Genomic DNA, 21,902 nt, shown 5'->3' with positions numbered 1-21,902 from the left:
TGTATTCTTTAAAGAAAAAAAAATGCGTTTGAAAGACCACTGCGCAAATGCCATGTGACAAAAAATATTGCATCGCCATTTTATTCTCCAGAGTCTTTGCTAAAAAAAAAAAAAAAAAATTATATATATATATATATATATATATATATATATATATATATATATATATATATATATATATATATATATATATATATAATGTTTGGGGGTTCCAAGTAATTTTCTAGCAAAAAATACTGATTTTAACTTGTAAACAACATGTGTCAGAAATAGGCTTGGTCCTTAAGTGGTTAAAAACAGAGAGACTAGCAAACATTACATTAACATGCTAGACAACATATAAGGTTTTAGCCTTTGACCAGAGATACACTTTCAAAAACACACAATGTTCATAATTAGCAATTCAAGAAATTTGAACACTTGCTGGTAATATGAAAACATTAATAGATAGTTACACATTTTATCCACCTTATTATAAGGCTGCCTACTCATAATAACCTTCTAAAAAATGTGCTAAAATGTGATGTTTTGTGTTTTTCATTTGTTTATTGACATAAAAAATGTAAACAGCCGGCCTGTCCTGTTTCTTTTAAAATATTTCTTATTATTATTAAAGTGGCTCTTTAGCCATTTTTTCATTTTTCCATGTATTAAATCTGCCCTTGTTGTTTTAACTTTGCAGAGTAAAACTTTTTCTGCCAGTAAATAACTTACACAGCCCACCTTCTTTCTTGTCTGGTAATTTGCCTAGGCTGATGACATCATGCACGTCTCTCTCTCACTGTCTTGTGAGAGTTTGCCAGCAAGGGATGAGTCATAGGAAAGCCAAGGAGAGCTGCAGAGCTGGAGGGGGCTGGATGAGGACGGAGATAACAGGAGACTGCAGAGATCCATGTGTATTCATTGAGCGGAGAGAAATGTGCAGACAAGCAGTGGTGTAAGTGTTTCTGCCCGCATATATATGTGTATGTATGTGTGTCTGTGTCAATCCAGGAAGTGAACAGTCAGCAGCTTCAGCTACCCACAGGTAAAATGGCTGCAGCAAGACTTAGAGGAGGGAGATTTCTGCAGCATATTTGGCAAGTATAGAATCACAGTACATATAAAATAATAAGCAAAGTGGTTGAAAGGAAGCTTCAGAATGGCAAAAATGTTTTTATTCCAAATTATGTGAGAAGACTGCAGTTCCTCTTTAACCCACACCTGCTCTTTAAAGCTCAACATTCTGTTTATGTGCTCCTAGGCTCATGAATGTAATATTTTTGTAGAACAAACCTCCTTTAATTTCAAATCATTCTGATTCCAGTAGCAGAGTTCATAAATATACTTAAATTCAACACTTTCTGAAGTGGTGTTCTTCCAGGAAACAGTGAAAACCTCTCCTTTCTTTGTTTCATTGATTGTCAGGTTTCTAGGTAGCAGTTTATCTAGGAAAAAAATGACAATATCTTCAAATATAAATTACAAACAGACAAAGAGACCCTTTAGTAAGTTAAATTATCATTAAAATTAAAATATCATTCAGGTAAATCGGCCATAATCTGCTGACCTCCTTTTAAAATTGGAACTTGCTCTTCTCATTGGCTTTATTATTTTCTAGGTCACTGAACTAGAACAAGCATATTGATCTAGAAAGTGGAAGAGTAGTCAGAAGCTCCTATCTGCATACTAGTTTTAGATCAGTGAATCAGAAAGTAACAATATCGTAAGTCAGTGTGACAGTCAGCTATCTAGCATTTTAACCACTTCCCACAAACCGACGTACCTGTACATCGGCTTGCAGAAGTGGTTGTGCCGGGATGATGCCTGCAATTGCAGGCATTAACCCAGTACCGTTTTTTAGGAGATGACAGCCGATGCGGCTCAGCAGCCACTCAGCAGTTATCCCAGTGAGCGGGACGTCCCCCCCTCCATCGGCTCTGCCCGGGTCTCTGCTCCCACTGGTAGACCCGAGCAACCAGCACGTCCGCCAGCTGGTTGGAGTCCCGAACAAAGCTGGATTCGGCTTTGATTGGGTCACCGTCACAACGTCACTTCCGGTTTACTCGGCTGCTAACGGCGCCAATTTTAAAAAACTGTCAGTATTTTTTTTCGGCACTATTCGGCATTTTGAATACTTTGAAGTGCAGTGGTCTGGGGTCTTTTAGACCCCCCAATTCCTCCGTAAAGAGTACCTGTCACTGCCTATTATTGTCACAAGAGATGTTTACATTCCTTGGGACAGCAATAAAAGTGATCCGATTTTTTAAAAAAAATGTTAAAAATTCAAAAATTAAATAAAAAAAAGGAAAAAAAAATGTAAAGCGCCGCTGTGAGCTCTCGCACAAAAGAAGACATATACGTAGGTTGCGCACACGAATTAAAACGTTGTTCCAACCACACATGTGAGGAATCGCCATGATTGCCAGAGCGAGAGCAATAATTCTATAAAAAGACCTCCTCTGTAACTCTAAACTGGTAACCGTTAAACATTTTTAAAGCATCGCCTATGAAAATTTTTTAGGTATTGTAGTTTGGCGCCATTCCATGAGTGTGCGCAATTTTAAACTGTAACATGTTAGGTATCTTTTTACTTGGCGTGACATTATCTTTCTTAATATACAAAAAAATTGGGCTAAATTTACTGTTTAGATTATTTTTAAATGCAGTGAAATGTATTTCTTAAAAAAAAAAAAAAATGCGCTCAAAAGACCGCTGCGCAAATACCCCGTGATAAAAAATATTGCAACAACCACTGTTTTATTCTCCAGAGTCTTTGCTAAAAAAATATTTATAATGTTTTGAGGTTCTAAGTAATTTTCTAGCAAAAAATACTGATTTTAACTTGTAAACAACATGTGTCAGAAATAGGCTTGGTCCTTAAGTGGTTAAGAAGGAGGTCAGCAATGGTAGCCTGCAGGTTTCTTTCATGACAGGTTTCCTTTAACATCACACCGACCACTAACTTTTAAAGCAGTAGTATACTCAGTTTTTTGTCTTTTACCTACAAGTAAGCCTATAATAAGGCTTACCTGTAGGTAAAATTAATATCTCCTAAACATGCACGGTTTAGGAGATATTCACCCTGCATGCAGCCGCTGACACCAGCGGTGCATGCGCTTTATAGGTCTGGCGGACCTTCAGAGCTCCTTGCCGACTCCCTTCCGGAAAGAGAACTCCCACGCGCATGCACGGGAGTGGCGTCATCGCGTCCCCGGCCCCTCAGCGCCGGAGCCGCCAAACCCGGAAGAGACGCAGAGGGAAGATGTCAGCTCCCTCAGCGGTGTCCGGGCGACCGTGTCAGGGCTTCGTTCTAAGGTATTTCATAATGAGCTAGTATGCAATGCATACTTGCTCATTATGCCTTTGTCCTGCAGGGTTTGTTTTTTTTTGTTTTTTGTTTTTTGAGGATACAACTGCTTTAAGCTATCCAAATTCCTACAGAGCTTTGCGAAAGTATTCGGCCCCCGTGAACTTTTCAACCTTTTGCCACATTTCAGGCTTCAAACATAGATATAAAACTGTAATTTTTTGTGAAGAATCAACAACAAGTGGGACACAATCATGAAGTGGAACAAAATTTATTGGATATTTCAAACTTTGTTAACAAATAAAAAACTGAAAAATTGGGCGTGCAAAATTATTCAGCCCCTTTACTTTCAGTGCAGCAAACTCTCTCCAGAAGTTCAGTGAGGATCTCTGAATGATCCAATGTTGACCTAAATGACTAATGATGATAAATAGAATCCACCTGTGTGTAATCAAGGAGTACAACCAAAATTACTTCCTCTTCCCTTGCACAAATCACCTCCCAATCCCCATAGTACAGATGTCCTGTAACATCCCTAAATTCTCCCTCCCAGCGTACCCCTCAGTACAGAACCCCCAGTGCATACACTTTAGTACAGACTCCCCTCCCAACACACACCTACCCCCAACACAGACCTCTCAGTATAGATGACCCCAGCATAAAGCCCTCAGTACAGACTGTCCTCCCCAGCACAGTCCAACTCCCCAACACACACCCCTCTGCACAGACTGTCCCCCCCAGCACAAACCCTTCAGTGCAGATTGACCCCCCCCCCTCTCAGCACAGACCGATCAGTACAGACTCTCCCCCCAGCACAGTCTGATTCCCCCAGCACTAACACCTCTGCACAGACTTATCCAGGTGCACTGACTGACCCCCTGAGCATAGACCCCATGACACAGACTGCCCCCCCAGCAAAGACCCCTTAATACAGACCAACCCCCAGCACAGACCCTTCAGCACGGAACTCCCCCTAGACTAAAGACCCCCCAGCACAGACCCCTCTCAAAAATCCACCCCTCACACCAGTATAGACCACTCATAGAATCCCTGTGACAGTATTCACCGTCACTGGAATTTAAAGACAGAAAAGTAATGGTTTGGATTACTTCATATTTGTCAGCAATATCTCCATATAGAAATATTAAGATTTATTTCCATTTGCCATGAAATCTGTAATTCCTAAATGCTGTGTATATTACATATCTTTCAATGCCAGACAGGTATTCCTTTTGTTGTGTATTGGGAGGGAATGTGGATTGCCCTTTTGCATTGTTACGTGTTAATGACCTCCCATTGTTCTGTCTGTCTGCCTTAAGAGAAACTTATAGGTATGTGGATTGGATGCTAAGGGGGAGGGGGGATTGTCCCACATTGTATATTTTGTACACTGTATGAGAGTGTAAAACTCTGTTCCTATTGGATGGTGAATATTATGTTCTTCAACAAGGTCCATCTGGGTGGTAACCTTGTGGGTGAAAACTGTATATAAGTCTTGTTCAATAAAGTTGTTGTAGAGTTCCTCCACCTCAATCTAGAGTTCTGTCTCTTATTGGGGGAATCTGCTGCAAGGGATTGCTATGTCCTCCATACTCCCTTGGATAATCACTGAGCTCTTGTAAGAGCTTGTGTAAGAGCTTGTTCTGCTGCACTCTCTGGGGAAAGAGAGGTTCACCCACAGGAACCTGGAGCCTTGTCGTAGGTCCAGGATGGGTAGGAGATGCCAAGACCCTAACCAAGCTGCGGCGGTTCGTGGAGTCTGAAGTGCTTACGGTCTCTGGTGGAGTGCTTGGAGCCCTCGGGAAGCACTAGGAGCATCTTTCAACGGAGGTACCCGGTCCGGGGTACCCTCTTCCGTTACAATCCCCATCCCAATACAGACATCTCAATACAGAACCCCCCTCCAGCACAAACTTCTTAGTGCAGACATCCTCCCCCCTCCCAGTGCAGACCCCTCAGTTGTAGAACTAGGTTTAATCTGAGAGAATGGGGCAGAAGGAAGGGTCAAAACTGAACACAAGAGGGAAGGTGGGAGAAGCCTTTTACTAAACAGAGAGGGGACACTGGACACAGACATCTAGGAGCACTTGTCTGAAAATCGGGATTGTCCGGGCCAATCTGGGGCTGTTGGTAACTATGCATTTAATGTTCCTGGTGGCAACATCACAGGCTGTGCACCCACATCTATTGAAAGTGAAGAGGTATGTGTGCAGGATGTACTCTTTTCTTAGAACCTCCTGTTCACCTCAAATTTTAATTGATACCTAAAAATTGTTGTATTGCCCATCATTTGGGATGAATTGTATGGAAGATATAGAACATTCCCTTTTAAGTAAGCTTTTAGTGATTGATAGAGTTGAATTAAAACTGTTCTCAAGTTTTCCCCTTTTCCCCAGAAAAAAAAGTTTCATTTTGGGTTGGGAGTCTGTCGGTAATATTTTGATTAAATTAGCATCTAATAGTTTTTGTCCTTTTTGGTCATATGCATACTTTTTTTGGCTGTATGAGGTGGCTATCTCATATCCTTGGGAATTGGTTGCTGTCAGGGTAACATTGACTAGACCAGTAATAAAACCTTGATTGTAACTGATACTAAGAAAATATGTGCCACTACAAATGCTCATCTCCTCCCCTCTCTATTCTACATTACTTGAAAAGGAACAACTCTGCAGAACAGAACAGGTCTATTCATGGAACTCCTACCTATCCCACATATCCAGCTGCCTTAAAGTGATTGTAAAGTCTTGTTTTTTTTTTGTTTTTTAATAACAAACATGTTATACTTACCTGCTCTTTGCAGTTGGTTTTACACAGAGTGGCCCGCATTTCTCCTCTTCTCAGGTCCCTCTTCGGCTCTCTTGGCCCTTCCCATCTGTTGAGTGCCCCCACAGCAAGCAACTTGCTATGAGGGCACCCAAGCCGAGTCACCGCTGCCTGTGTCCATTCAGACACGAAGCCGCGATCCGACCCCCCCCTCTCTTCTGATTGGTTGAATGAATTTGATTGACAGCAGTGGGAGCCAATCGCACCGCGCTGCTGTCTCAGCCAATGAGGAGGGCAGTCCCAGGCAGCTTAGACACTCCTGCAACATCGCTGGATAAAGATGGGCTCAGGTAAGTATGAGGGCTGAGAGGGACTGCTGCACACACTGCACACAGAATGCATTAAGAGAAGAAAAACTTCTGCCTTTACAATCCCTTTAATATGCCTACAAGTTTAATGATTTTTATCAGGTTTTTATATTTATAAAAAGGTTAACAACATCAGCAATGGCCTACCAGTACTTACATATCAAGCACAGCCTAAATGATTTAGAAGAATGCTTTGGTTCTACACTGATGGTCTTTAAAAAATCAGACGTGTTCAGATGACCATCAGTTGCTATGCTGCAGTGACAGGAACGGTAGTCTGAAATCTCTTGACATCTGGGCTGACATTCTTTATCACTGTGGACAAAGTATATATAGTAAATTAAAATAAGAATAGCTTAATATGGTTTGCAGCATTTTACCATAGTTTATTATTTTCTTGGTTTCATAAACTTAGCAATATGTGTGGCCTTTCAAGTACAAGTTTAATTAAAAATAATAATGAGTAAACTGAGAGGTTAGAAGATAAAGAATACACTCCAGAGAATTCAATATTCATGATATGTCATACAGCAAGTATGCAGCTTCTCTCTAACTAGATAGGCCTTTGAAGGCTGGTGAAGATGGTTAATTGTAAGCCAAGAAACCCTCAGGGGCACAAGACGTCTTGAAATTAGGTACAGTCTTCCTGATGGAAGGATCAAGAAGACAGCATACCAGCAAATGGGCAGATAATTGGATTCATACTATCTCTAAGTAAATGCCAATTATGAATGCTTGGTTATTTTATGTGTTTACCTTATGTGTATAAATTAGTGGAAGGGTAGCTGTAATGGTTGCCAGCAATCCATAAATCCTTGGAATCTTAGACCATCCAATGTCCACTAGACCCAATAATTTTTGTATTTGTCATTTTTTGTTTTTACTACTAATCATGTAAATTATGCTTATACAGAGCAAAAACAATCTGGTTGAGTTAATGGACAAAGAAAAATGAAGGATATCTAAACCCAAGAAAACAAAGTTACATTTGCAGCGCACCAGTCCTTAGATAAGATGGCTGCATTCGTTTAATTTCAGGCTAAGCACTCTTGTAAGGAATCCAGTGACCCTATAACCTGCTGTGCTCTGAATTAAAATATTGAAGAATTTTACCAGCCATCGCAGCTTGCTTCTATAACTACAAAGCAATGTCTCTGTATGTGAGAGAGGTGAGGAGAGGCAAAGGTGTTTGTTGTCAAAATTAGGGTAGCAGGACAAGGTGAAAATACTGCTCTTTCAGTATGATGGACCAGTTGTCAGGGTCTGTGTCTTACTTCTGCAAGACTGGGGTCTTGAGAAAGGAGAAGCCGAGTCGAGAGGACTTTCTGTGGGACATTATACGGCCACACAAATGAGAGAGCGCGACATAGAGAGGGCTTTTTTATTGTCTGTCTGCATCCCAGGGAGGGTAATCCTGTTGCTGTAGCTTATCAGTGACTGCATGTGTGTGAGCCAGAGCTGAGTGACAGAGGATATGGAACCTGACGTCTCGGATCCACCATGCTTGTGGAATGAGAGCTGTTGCCTGCCAGAAGTCGTGAGAGGAGACACAGCTTTAACCCCCTTGCTACACTCAGTTCAGCTATATTGTTCCTTATTTAGTAGCTCTGCATTTATACATCACTTACTCTTGACAGCAGGGCCCCAACGAAAGCTGGTCAACGCTAACTTTAAGGGGCCAGGAGCTTGCTTCTACCATATAGGGGTACCCCATTCAGGAACATGTATGAATACCCGTATCTGGGGTATCACTGCGGAGTGCACTCAAGAACATTGGTATTGAGTTATTTTGGGTCTGACTTTGCTCCCCAATAGTAACCTCAGTAAAGTGTGGACTAACATTGACACAAGTTAGAGATTTACTCATGTAATAGGTCAGAATTCACTTCATCAGTTTTGCAACTTGAGTTGTGTATTGCTTGATGCTAACTTTTGCATTGTTTACCTACTTTGATATTATACATTTATTTAACTTATCATTTGGTAGTCTTTGGTCTAATTTCCGTGTGTCATTATACATCTTTGGCTTACTAAAGCTTAATTTATCAAGGTGCAAGTGGTCCTCCATCTCTAACAGAGTGTGTCAGTGGTGACCAAGTGGTTCAAAGAGTCATGGCAGAACAGAGGACTCATCATCACCCGCGATGGTAAGCGCTACATAAGCTTTCACACTCTTGGCACATTTGATAGTCAAGTGGTTTATTTTAATAATAAATCTAATCTATTGCAATCAGAAATGTATGCATCACAAAACCTTAACAAAAGCATTGCAACTTACCTATTGTTATAGAAGAGAACAAAGTCAATAGATTCAGCTATCTCCTTTCTGATTCGCCAGGAGCATGTAATATTCCCATCAGTTTCATTACAGTGCAGGTTTTGTGGTTTGGCTTCATCTTCTAGAAATTGTAGAAAAAGATGCAATGTAATCATACTGTATGTTATAAACATGGTGTTTTTGTTTACGTGTAATCAGTAAATCCCACGAGCAACCAAATAATGATATAATTGCTGCAAGAACTTCATTATCTCACACAGTGTAAATAATATTTAACAATGCTGCACAATAAATAGTGAGCCAAATCAGTGGCTCCAAACCAATTCATAAAATGGTGGGCACCAAATGTGAATGCATTACATTTGGTGGCCACCATTTTATGAATTGGTTTGAGCCACTGATTACATTATATTATTGTGCAGCATTTTTTGTTAAATGTTTTGTTTTGTTTGTTTGCTCTGTAGTTACTATATATATATGATAAAGTAGTGCCCTGCTGTAAATGTTAATAATTTTTAAAATCTCAAAAGAATGCAGTAATCATAAAAAATGCACAAGCCAGCAAGCCAGCTGCATTTATAAAGGCTTCATAATTCCTAATAATCTTTAATTGATTGCAAAGGGGTTTGTTATTTCTTGATATGATTCACTGAACACCAGACTGACATACACTAAAGCAATGCTTACCCTTGATGGGGGGGGGGGGGAGTAAAAACTTCCTTTGAAATATTTTTACTACCCCCCCCCCCCCAACCATTCTTTTTTAGGCTGCAAAGACAGCGATGTAGGTATAAACATCCCCCATCGCATCACAGCACTGCCTGCCGAACACAAGCTATTCTACTGAATAGGGCTACAATGCAGCTATTAGGACATAGTGGTGCAGGCTTTAGGGCTAAAAGCAGTGGTGAAATATGGCTTCTTTACCACCTGTCAAATGTGTAACTGAGATCTAGAACAAAAACCAATTGCCACAGCCTATCAAAGATAACACACACCCAGACATAGGTAAGCTCTGTGGTGGAATTAGGCTTCTTCTAAGTTATGGGAAGCCAAGTCCACCTTACTAAAATCTCCAAATAAACTGCAAATGAACCAATGAACCAATGAACCATTTCACTTTCTTAACACCTTTCTTTTTTGATTTTTGCACACATGCTAAAATGCAGTCTATATTTTTGATATACGAAAAACCCGTGCGAATGACCTAAATGACATATATTAAGCTGGCCATGCCTTAAACAATTTTCTTGTACAACTTTACTTTAGATTTACCAAAACCATATATGATAGGGGGTCAAACCTAAACACTTTTAATTTGTATGCAGTCAGACAGGCCCTTGCACTACATAGTTGGAGGTAAATCTAAAGGAAATTACAAGAAAATTGTATAATGTATGGCCATCTTAAAGAAGAAGTTGTTTACTTTCTGAAATTTCAGGCATGTCAATGACACATGAAGCATTTTCAGTATGCTTTGTGTCAAAATTCATCTGAAGTGCAGCAGAGGAGAGCTGTTTTAGAAAAACCCGGGGGAGACTAGAAGGACAGAACACACTCTGTCATTTCCTCCCTTTCCTTTGCTGCCGACAGGCACGCTACCGAGATAAGCGGAGCATATCACAACATAGGCGCCTCCCAGGGAGGTAGAGTACCAGAACTTTGGAGCCCCCTATTGTCATTGATCTTAACATAAAGTATATATAAATCAAGGACAGTTGTTAGTATAGTCAACACATCATTTAGGGCCAGAGCTGTGGACAGATGTTGTGGGGGAAGAGGGGGCAAAAGTGCAGAGAAGTAACTTTTAGCCCCCGTTCACACTGGGGCGACCTGTAAGGCAACCTGGTCGCCTGACAGGTCGCATGCCATACAGAAGCTATGGACCCGTTCTAATAGGAGCAACACAAGTCGCTCCGACTTAGAAAAAGCGTCTGGAGCTTCTTTGGGGCGACCCGGAGCGACCTGCATAGACTTCAATGTTATGAAGTCTGTGCCGGCCGCTCCGAGGTCGCGGTGCGAGCAGCGCGCCGCGACCTGTGAGGTCGCCCGGCGAAGTAGCGTCGCCCCAGTGTGAACGGGGCCTTACCATTCACAAGTCTCATATTTTACATGAAACATTTACTTGTTTTAAACTTTTTTTTGCATTTCTTCAGTTACTTCCTGGTTTCAAGGCCTAAGAAAATGATGCCATGCATCCCAGGAGTCTTCAGAATGGGAGGAGGAATTTTCTCAGCTAAGTATACCCTCCTGCCTGCATGCCTGAGCTAAGGGCAGATAAATAAAATGCTACATAAATCATCAGCCCTTGCTCAAGATGGCAATGACAAGAAACGCTAAGTGGTGTATTTCAAGGTGATTTCTCTGGAAATAGTATGGAGACATGGATGCATGGTTGAGTTTGCTTTGAATATTAAAAATGGATTAAAAAAAAATTGGGTTTGTGGTGCTCAGGTGCAGTGTAGTTCCACTTTAGGTATCAGCTCTTCCCTTTCCTGCAGTAGGGAACCTTGGGGTACTGAATACCTGATATTTTTAGCCTGGTGTAAGGCCCCAAGCATGTAGAGTAAATTTGTCAGGTTGTGGGATGGTATTCCCGATTCTTCTGTCTGGAGGCCTAGAGACACAGCAGTATGCATTGTTGCCAATATACCAAAAACACTGTTCAGGGGCATCTTTTTTTATGTCCAGCAAGCCATTGTAGGCGGAGCATGTACTTTAATTAGGGGTGGGGCATTCATTTAAAATGGGCATTGTCCTACAAAAAGAATATAATTTACATATTAATTTATTTGTTGCAGGCATATGTAGTGCCTTCTACCCCCAGGGGGCTTAAATACTTGATATAAGTTTCTCAGATATTTGGGTAACTACAAGTCCCAGCATTGTCATTTATTACCTCGGACAGACAATGTTGGGGGTTGGTCCACCTTTCTTACTAGTGTGTTGGTAAACTACACAGGGAACTACAAGTCCCGGGTTGGTGAGATAAACTAAATGCTGAAAGTTCCTGTAACATAGCGGACCTGGAACAATTTTGTCTTCTTTAGTGTTGAGTAACTACAAGACTCAGCATGCCCCTGCTTCTGACATATCTTGTAAATTTGGGACATCTTTGGCTTCAGCACTTTCCAGAAACACGTCCCTCAACATGGTCTGTACAGAGGCATGTTGAAATGTGGTCATGCTGTAATTTGTAGTTCCTCAGCAGCTGCTTCTCCTCCCTGGCCTTCCTGCTCACGTCATCCTGGTTGTTATTTCAGCAGCAAATTATATGTGAAAGATTTTTGGCTTTGTTGGTGGAGAGGAATGTTAGATAACGGGCACAGGATGTCCATGAGAAGGCCTGCAAGAGCTTGGCATGGAGAGGACATTTGTTTACCTTATGTGCCGCTGTCATGTTCCTTTCCTCCGCCAGTGACTCCCTGCGGGTCCCCCTCACCTCAGAGTCAGTTCTGTTGTCGGCAGGAAGGAAGAGAGGCCAGAGAGCTGGAGCACTCGGAGGCCGAACAGGGAGTTACATCCTCCTCCTCTCCTGGGCCCTGTGCATGAATGTGATTGGTTGCTAGGATGCCTATTGGTCCTGTGTCCCATGATTTAGGCAGGGATAGCTGCAGATAGGACTCCCTAATTCTCAGCAAACTTAGAACAATAAATTAAATAAAAAAAACTCTCTGGCTCCATTTGTTTAGCTGCAGAAATGGGACTAGATTTTCATTTGCGGGTGCAGCGGAGTAATCTGCATGCAGTGACTCCCAATAGAAAAACTTAAGTCCAGGCCTCTTCTACATCTATCTGGTAGATCTGGTGGATTGATATTTAAAAGGCTGGGACTTTCTGGGGCCCCCATTCTGCCAGATCATAAAAATCACCCAAAGGGGTGGACAGGAATGATTTAAAAGATGGATGTACTCCTTGTTTCAAAACAGAAGTAGCAATAATAAAGACCAGCACAGTATTTTCTATTATGCCATATTTGTTAGTACTGCACGCCAGGGGCGTAACTACAGGGGTTGCAGGGGTTGCAATTGCTACCGGGCCCCATGCTCCAGGGGGCCCAGTAGCAAACCAGTGGGTGAACTTCCAGGATCTCAAAGGTCACACTTGCGACCGGGCCCTGGCATTGCACCACTGTGGGGAGGCCCCAAGATTGCAGGAAGGGAGCCCACTGCAGAACTTGTGAAAGGATCCTGCTGCGGGACCGTAATAAAAGGCCATGCAACGAGAGTAAAGAGCCCCAGGATTAGTGGGAAAAGCCCCAGGCTTGAAGGGAAGGGCCCCGGCCAGGGGTCTAGGGGGCCCTTCATGGTTTCTTGCATCGGGGCCCTGAAGGTTCTAGTTACGCCTCTGCTGCACGCAATTACTCTGCTATTTCTTCAAATCCTCTGCTCCATGACTACTTGTCTGCTGCATGGACATGCTCTCACATAGCCAACCTGTTTGTCTCCGCTATATGCATCATCAGCTGTTCTATGCTTCACTGATCTGCCTTATGGTGGTGGATAAGACTCACATTCTGATCGTTTGTGAATTGGTCACACCATGGCCAGCAGTGTTTTGATTCTAGCTAGGTGCCTATGTATGCATTTGTTGCACAATACTTGAAATTGACTCAGTATACCATCTGATAGTGTCAATTTCTTGCTCAAATTGCACATTGACAATCTTGATAGCTTACCTATGTCAGCTCTGTGAATTAGCTATTGATCTGTATTTGGGATTTGTAGCTGGGCAATAGCTATTGGACTTTGAATTGATTTTGAAAAGTGAATGGTGTTATACTGGCCCTTTATTCCAGTCCTGTTCATGTAGCTATTTTTTGGAGTTAGTTCCCAATTAGCTCTGCCCATTTATTTAGTAGGTTAAGTGTGAGATGCGTGATTGATGTGTGTTTGGCGTCCGGCGCACTGATTCGCACAATGGGATAACGTTGTCTTTTTTTATTGGTGATGGTGGGTGTTTCCTGTTTTTGTATTACATTATTTATATTTTTTTGACTTTTGTATCAATACATTTTTTAAATGATTATTTTTGCGATTTTGTGCTACTAATCCCCGGTGGCTCTTAAATATGGTCCTTAAGGCAGTGTTCTATCTGCTTATTTTTTGGGTATGCAATTGTTTGGCCATAGAGCCCCACTTTATCATTGAGTGAGTGGGAAAGTTTCACAGAGGTTTATCCTTTTTTGTTGGATACCTCATATTTTATTGGTTCCCTGGCCAATTGTTTGTTCTATCTAATTACTCTAAAGGCCTAATACAAACTTCCTTAAAGTGGTTCTGTGTCCTGCTCCCCCCCACAGACCACCCTAATACTCACCTGTGCTCCATCTTGATCCAGCGATGTGCACGAAAGCCTCATCTGTCCCGGGTCTCTTTCTCCTTTTTGGCTGAGACAGCAACAGAAGCCATTGACTCCCACTACTGTAAATCTCAACCAGGGAGCCAATAAGGAGAGAGCAGGGGGCAGGGTTGAGCCACGGCTCTGTTTCTTATGGATGCATAGAGTGGGGCTTGGGAGTAAGCATGCACCAGTACCCCCATTAAAAGCAGCTTGCTATTGGAGGCACTGGTCAATGGGGAGGAGCACCAGTGAGGGACCTGACAAGAAGAGGGCTGCTCTGTGCAAAACCATTACACAGAGCAGGTAACTTTGACATGTTTGTTACTAAAAAACATAGAATGGCCGGACATCCCCGGTTTCCAGAGACAGTCCCCAGACTGAGGACACTGTCCCCGGGCCAAGACTGTCCCTGATTTTGTCCCTGGATTGCAGGCCCGAGCCACGGTCACTGTGTCTCTTCCCCTGCAGTGCCGATCCAGCCCTGATCCCTCCGAGTGGCGCACAGTGATTGCACAGACACGGATGTGCTGGCTCCTCTGATAAATGGAGGGAAGGAGCAGGGAGGGGGTGGGTCCCAGACTAACACTTGGGGAGGAGGCTTCAGAGGCCACACCACAACCGACCATTAGCTGCAGCCTGCAGAAAGACTAAAAAAAAAAAAAAAGTGTGGTCTTTTAAGCGCTAACACCAAATTCAAAGCTGCCAACAGCACTGAGTAACTGATAAACAAGTTATAAAGACATGAGATAAATGGTATGTGCAGCGCTAAATAAATGTGACATGTAAATAATACATAATCAAAAATACAATGAGTGATAACATTGTCAAATAAATGATCCAAGACATGTGATTAAAAAAAATAAAGTCCCATATAATGAATAATAAAGGTGAATAAAGTCCCAAATCGTGACAGATCCTGATATCAAGCAAAATTGTGACGTAAAGTGAGATGCGTCCCGTCACCAGATGAACATAAGAAATGGCAGCTCACCAGATGCTGTGGGCCTGTACTATCAAATGACAAACAGACCAAACAAGCTTATGAGATGATCCAAAATCCTAAATAAACTTTTAATAAAAAAAGCAAAGAATTGCACTTACAAACATCCGATGTTTACAGGCAATATACAAATGAGGGAAAGAACTCTAATGGAGGCTTCTGACGCGTTTCGTCCTATTGGACATTTTCAAAGGATATTGCTCAAGCAATGTCCAATAGAATGTTATCACTCATTGTATTTTTGATTCTGCAGAGAGACTACATGTGACGGGCGTAAAGCCAGAACCCCCTTCTTGAGGTACAGAGAGAGCACCAGGGGGTCCCAAGAAAGAAAGAGATAGATCTACTATACATAGAGAGGGAGCTACAGGAGAGAGGGAGCTACAGTATAAAGAGAGAGGTAAACACAGTATATAGAGAGAGTTAAAGTACTAGGAGAGAGGGAAATACAGTATATAGTGATAGATACAGTATATAGAGAGTGGGAGATACACTATATAGAAAGATTGAAATACAGTATATAGAGAGAGGGAATTACAGTATATTGAGAAAGGAAGATACAGTATATAGAGAAATGAGATACAGTATTGAGAGAGGCAGATACAGTATATATAGGGGGAAATACAGTATATAGAGAGAGGGAAACACAGTATATAGAGAGAGGGAAACAGTATATAGAGAGATGGAGATACAGTATATAGAGAGAGGGAAATACAGTATATAGAGAGAGGGAGATACAGTATATAGAGAGAGGGAAACACGGTATATAGAGAGATGGAGATACAGTATATATAGAGAGGGAAATACAGTATATAGATAGAGGAAGATACAGTATACATAGAGAGAGGGAAACACAGTATATAGAGAGATGGAGATACAGTATATAGAGAGAGGGAAATACAGTATATAGAGAGAGGGAAATACAGTATATAGAGAGAGGAGGAATTACAGTCTATTGAGAAAGGGAGATACAGTATATAAAGAAATGAGATACAGCATATAGAGAGAGGGAAATACAGTATATAGAGGGAGAAAGATACAGTATATAGAGAGAGGGAATACAGTATATAGAGAGAGAAAGATACAGTATATAGAGAGATGGAGATACAGTATATAGAGAGATGGAGATACAGTATATAGAGAGAAGGAAATACAGTATATAGAGAGGAGATACAGTATACAGAGGGAAATACATTATATAGAGATACGCATTGAAAAGTTTTCTCTCTATCCTATCTTCTTAACATTTGGTAGCCATATCCAAAGAATTCTAAGAAGTATCCTTTTTTTTATCTCATGGGCGAAATCTGGGAAACAACATATATATTATACAATCATTCTATAAACACATTTACACAACAAACTTGAGGAGAAAATGCTTATAAAATAGTTTACCAATTGCCAATAAAAAAAAAAAAAATGTCCCTAGATTTCATTTTAAAAATCTGGTCACCTTACTTTAACTTCACTTTAAACAGTGGGGGAGATACTGAAGTTTTTACAACCCATGTTAAGCTGACCATACATGGATTCCTCCTTCTACACAAGCAAGGTCCCTTGCTGGGACCTTGTATTCTGACAGCAGCACTCACCACTGTCAGAATAAACTGAATCAATCCTATCCAGTGCATTGCATAATATGCTACATACCCATGCACCTGTGTCACCAAATGCAATAATACCTACCAAAATGTATTACATAAAAAAAATGATTACGGTAACAAGTTGTGAATCACAAAAATAGAAAAACCAGAGCACAATAACAAATCACCAAATGTGAACATAGAAAATAAAAAACTTGAAGGCAATATGCCTTTTGTAGGATGTGGTAACATATTGCCTTCGAGTTTTTGAATTTTTTATATGATACATTTTGTTATATATTATTGCATTTGGTAACATACTGTAGGTGCATGGACACATAGTACTGATTCATCTGCATTTAGCATGGCATATTTTGTACACTTATTTTTTTGGCTGATTTTTATTTTTTTTTTTTCACTTCAAATGCTAGCTGCTTAGAGTTGTGAGAAGGTTTTGCATAAGATGAGTAAGAATTGGCTGCAGCCGCTGACTGAGAAAATATTTTCCAAAATGTCCCTTCGACATTTGGCCGCATGTATTAGTAAAACAAATAATTTGATTGGGCCAAGTTGGGCGAAACAAATTATTTGAAATTATAGAAAAGCTGGAGTTAGGTGTTAAACAGACATACAGTACATTAGAGCACACAAACACAAATGACACATAACTGACTATAAACCCCTGGGCATTTATAATCCAAAAGAGGCTTGTGATATGCTGTACTTTCATGGCTATAAACCAGCACACCAGAAGAGCCACTCCAGATGCTGCACACTAGGGGTATTGCAATGCTGTAGATAAGCAAAATTGTAAAATGACATTTCTAGGAATTGGTATTATGTCCTATTTGTGCCCAGAATGCCTTTTTGTCCAAATGTCAAAAGACGTGGTGTACTTTTATATACCCAGTAAAGGGTGACTGAAGTGTCTAGAAAACATTTCTACGTAGAAAAAGTATGTCATCATTTTTTCCATTACATTTACAATTCAGCTGACGGTAGGCATGTGTTGCACAAGTAATGCAGATGTAGGAAACACAGAGATGCAGTAAAAATGATGTTGTTTGCTCACTCTCTTCCCCAGTGTTAAGTCGAGTCCTCAGTGTTCTCATCGGCACAAAACGAAATTTGATGTCATCCGCTGGGAACCTGTTACCCCAAGATACATGACATGTCCAATTTGAATGTGTCGCTGAACTCCCGATTATACTTTTGTTTAGACAAGCACTTGTATTTCTAGATTTAAAATGAAAAGAAAAACTTTCACTTTCACAAATATAAATAGATAGACAACACAGAAACATTAAAGCATCCTGTTCTGCTGACCACACAGAAAACTGTTCACAATACCTTGAGCCCTCGTTTACATTGGAGGCGGGTTTGAATTAGTGCGAGTTCAGCTTTCAAACCCACATTTCATTGCGAGTTAAGGCCCGTACACACGTACCGATCGTCGGCATACAAACGTCGGTGGACGAAGGATCTGCCGATTGTACGCGTGTTAGTATGGTGCCTCCGACAGATGTCTGCGCACAATCCGCGGACAAAAGTCTTTCTTGCAAACATGAAAATATTTGTATGCCGACACCAGAACGGACGATTGTTCGCCTGTCAGTACACAATTCTGCCGACACACAGCTACAAATCCCAACACGCATGATCAAACCAAATGAGTTCCCGGAAGAATTTTCTCTAGTAAACTCAACATTTTATTCAGAAAGAACTTTCGGCTCGCGGAAGTCCAAGAAATAGGTGAAATGCGGAGCACATGCTCATCTTGATAAATGTGAGAAGAAGGAAGATGGTGCTCATAATGCCATACTTTTCTAATAAAAAGGCATGTGTTCTGTTATGATGAAGATAATGTTTGTCTATTCTATCTGTTCTATCAAATTTTAGAATTAAATAATTTGAACTCTTCACCATTATTTTTGTATTTTCACACCAAAGATATAACTATTGATATGACCCTTTATTCTTGTATGAATTAATGTCTAAAACATATTTTTCAGGTTATGCACAATATTAAACATGTTAACAAATTCAGATAGGCCATTTTTTATTTTCAATTTTCTTTATTTTTTGGATCTCAGCAAAAAAAAACCAAAGCAAACATTAATACTTTCCGTATAACTAAACATAAAAAAGGTCCATTTGGACAAAATTAAACTAGAAACTGGCAAACAGGGGTAAAATAAATAATAGGGGGTTACAAAAATTAAAGTTGCTGGTAACTGTAATCAGGTTGCCATGAGGGCAGGTTTGGATCCTGCTGGCCATATTGCCACTGGCCATGTGGCATTTGGCGAGGTGGTGGGTGTTGTGGAGGTGGAGGTGGAGGTGGAGGGCACGGGTGCTCCTGGCATGCATGGCTGTGCTCAGTAAGTATGCCGTTTTCAGCCTTTTGCAGCACATCAAGAATAATTTTTCTGGCATACTGACACTGCCTGAGGTCCACCTTATCCAAAATTTTGGCAGTCATATTCCCGAAGGACTCATTTGCCTCCGGTTTCCTACGGAGGGCTATGGTGGCCTCCTGTATGAATTCATCTGTGATGTCGTCGATGTGTTTCCTCTTTTGCCTCCGTTTGGCAGGAGGAGGTGGTGGTGGAAAGAGTTCCGCAGGCTCCTCAGGCTCCTCAGGCTCCGCAGGCTCCCCAGGCTCCTGGCTGCAACCTGGCTCCTCCTCAGTGACACTTCCCTGTTGATGAAATGAACAATTGATTAGAATGTTATAGTGTATATAAAAATGCATGTTTGTTATATTATTGTGAACAAATAGCAGACTTTACATACAGTGGCATATCTAGGGTCTCCAGTGCCCTTGTTGAGGAGCTGTATTTGGCAACAACCCCCCCCCCCCAAGATCAATGTAAAACTGTAACCCACCCCCCCAAAAAAAAATGTAAGGGCATTAAAAGTTTCTAATTTGCCCCTTGTTTGCCCAGTGTAGAGCTCTCTAGTGGGCAATCATTGTCTCAGGTGTGAAAAAGAAAGAGAGGGTTGAGAGATAGAGAGAGGGAGAGAAAGAGGGGGTGTGAGAGAGAGAGGAGGGGGTTGCAGAGAGAGAGGGGCCTGAACTTGCAGAGGACTTGATGTAGGGCATTGAGGGTGAAGCAGTGCAGGGAAACATGAATAAGGAAGCCACCTGCCTTGCTGACCCAGAGTGAGAGACCAGAGACATGGAAGCAAGGATGGATGGATCATTTGCAGGAGCTGTTAGTTTTGTATTAAAAAAGGTTGAGCCAGAGGAATGCTGAGGCTACAGCAGTGTTTGTTAGGACCAGAGGTGTGCTGGGGATGCAGCAGTGTTTGTAAGACCAGAGGTGTGCTGGGGATGCAGTGAGAGGCAGTCTCAGTCTCCTGGTCTTTTGGCTCAGCTGCTCTCAATGTTTTACACCTGCATGAAGCAGCTCTCAATGTTTTACACCTGCATGAAGCTGCTCTCAATGTTTTACACCTGCATGAATCCGCCTGCAAACTGGGGGTTCTGGGGTGTGCAGGCTGAGTGGATTGTTAAAATAAACAATAAAACAATGCCAATGTTTTTGTGACCCACCCCCCTTGGCCTGCGCCCCTGGCGGTTGCCTGTCATGCCAACCCCTTGCTATGCCCGTTTACATAAAGGGTCAATTATGGTTTAGCTTATAATTTTGTTACATGATTACATTTTAGCAGACAATATATTGTGAAATGCCATACCTGAGTAAAACTCTCCTCCAGGAAATCCTCATCCTGGCTTGGATCTACCGACACTGAGCCCTCTGCCGAAGTAGAAGGCAGTGTTGAAATTGACGGCCTGGATTCCATGGTGTCTGCCAGGAACCGCATGTTATCAAAGTACCACAGCCGTGGTACATATACATTCCGTGCCCCTGCTCCAGACTGGGTGGACTCCTCGATTTTTTTTAACTCCCGCCTGTAGGCAGTGCGAATACTGTTTATTTTTTTGCGTATATACTCAAAATTTGCCCCAGGACAGACGGGCTTGTAGAAGGCCACCAAATGTTCCATGGCCTGTTTTCTGAGTTTTCTATTTTTATAATCTGCGGACTTGACTTGCCACAAACACGGCAGTTGCCTGAATTCATCAATGAAACTGATGAGAAAGTTGTGGGTGGTGAAATTGTCCACCATATTGCAGGACAGTATATGCCTGCAAGACACAAAACAACACAAAACATATTAAAAGAGCATGTATTTTGGCACATAATAAAGATATTCCTAATAAAAGCTGTATAGGGCCCAAAACACACACTTTCTATTAAAAGAGTCGTACCTTTGTTTGTGGGGAAAAGTCGTGATTCGCCGCTCGATCGTGCTCCAACTCTCGATATGTCCGCTAGCGAATCGTCGGCCGAACGATCTGGCGTCCTTTAAATACAGCGCAGGCGTCAACTCCTCCTCCAGTGGCGGGCTTGTGCAGGGGTGTGTACGTGCCGAAGATCAGGCCTACATGCGACACTCACATCTGAGGCAGTGGAATAATCATTGTTTAATTACGAACCATGTCTCAACAATCTGGGAGCTCAATTAGTGGGGGCCGAAGTGATTGGGCCACCCGAAAATCAAGGGCTACACCCATGTCAAAGCCAGAAATGGTGGAGATGGTCTCCATTTTAGAAAAAATGGATTACGATGGAAAGTTGGCAAATTACGATCGGCCCAATGCCAGGAAAGATGGCATCATGGACAAGGTGGTGGCCTGTTTGGTCAAAAAATTCGGTGTCGAGCGATCGAAAGATCAGATTCGGAAACGGTGGTCTGACCTCAAACACCGTGAGCAGGATCAGCTTTCCCAAATCCATCGGATTTTGAAAAAAAGTAAGTTTTATTTTTTCTTTATTTTTTTAATCATGCAATATGTTTTTTATAATTTTGTGTATGTTGTATTAACATGTCTAGATTATAATGTCTATGTAAAAAGTTAGATTACTCATTTTAGTTGTCATGTCGTGATTTGATCGATCTATTGTTGATGTTTTAGTATATGACATTAAAAGTCAGGAAGCCATAGTTAAAAATATATGTATTGTGTTGCAACGAACGTTCTTTCCTGCACGAATCTTCTCAGCAAACATTCCTATTAATCACAGATTATTATTCAAACCTTTAAATAGGAGAAAAACGTAAACTCCGTGCCAAACTATGGGAAAGGAGGAGGAGAGGTCTGGCAGCTCCATCGGCAGTTGCCGAACAAGATGAGGACATGGGCACAGAAGGTGGCACAGATTCCACTAAAGGTAATTGGTTCCTATGCACTGTCAAACATTAATGT

At 41.5% G+C, this 21,902-nt stretch overlaps 1 protein-coding gene across 1 annotated transcript in view; it reads right to left on the bottom strand.

The window, feature by feature from the left end:
• LOC309552808 (interleukin-3 receptor class 2 subunit beta-like) overlaps positions 1 to 21,902 on the bottom strand; it is a 143,797-nt gene that overhangs the window by 34,235 nt on the left and 87,660 nt on the right. The window contains exons 4-7 of the mRNA XM_082253721.1: positions 17,697 to 17,860; positions 8,699 to 8,819; positions 6,578 to 6,735; positions 1,276 to 1,427 (exon numbers count right to left, since the gene is read on the bottom strand). Coding sequence (XP_082109847.1) covers positions 1,276 to 1,427; positions 6,578 to 6,735; positions 8,699 to 8,819; positions 17,697 to 17,860 — 595 coding nt within the window. The remainder of the gene's footprint in view (positions 1 to 1,275; positions 1,428 to 6,577; positions 6,736 to 8,698; positions 8,820 to 17,696; positions 17,861 to 21,902) is intronic.

Source organism: Pelophylax lessonae (genome assembly GCF_965119305.1).
Source record: "Pelophylax lessonae genome assembly, chromosome: 4".
NCBI lineage: Eukaryota > Metazoa > Chordata > Amphibia > Anura > Ranidae > Pelophylax > Pelophylax lessonae.
The sequence above is the reverse complement of the archived record's forward strand: the minus strand, read 5'-3'. Positions and strand labels throughout refer to the sequence as shown.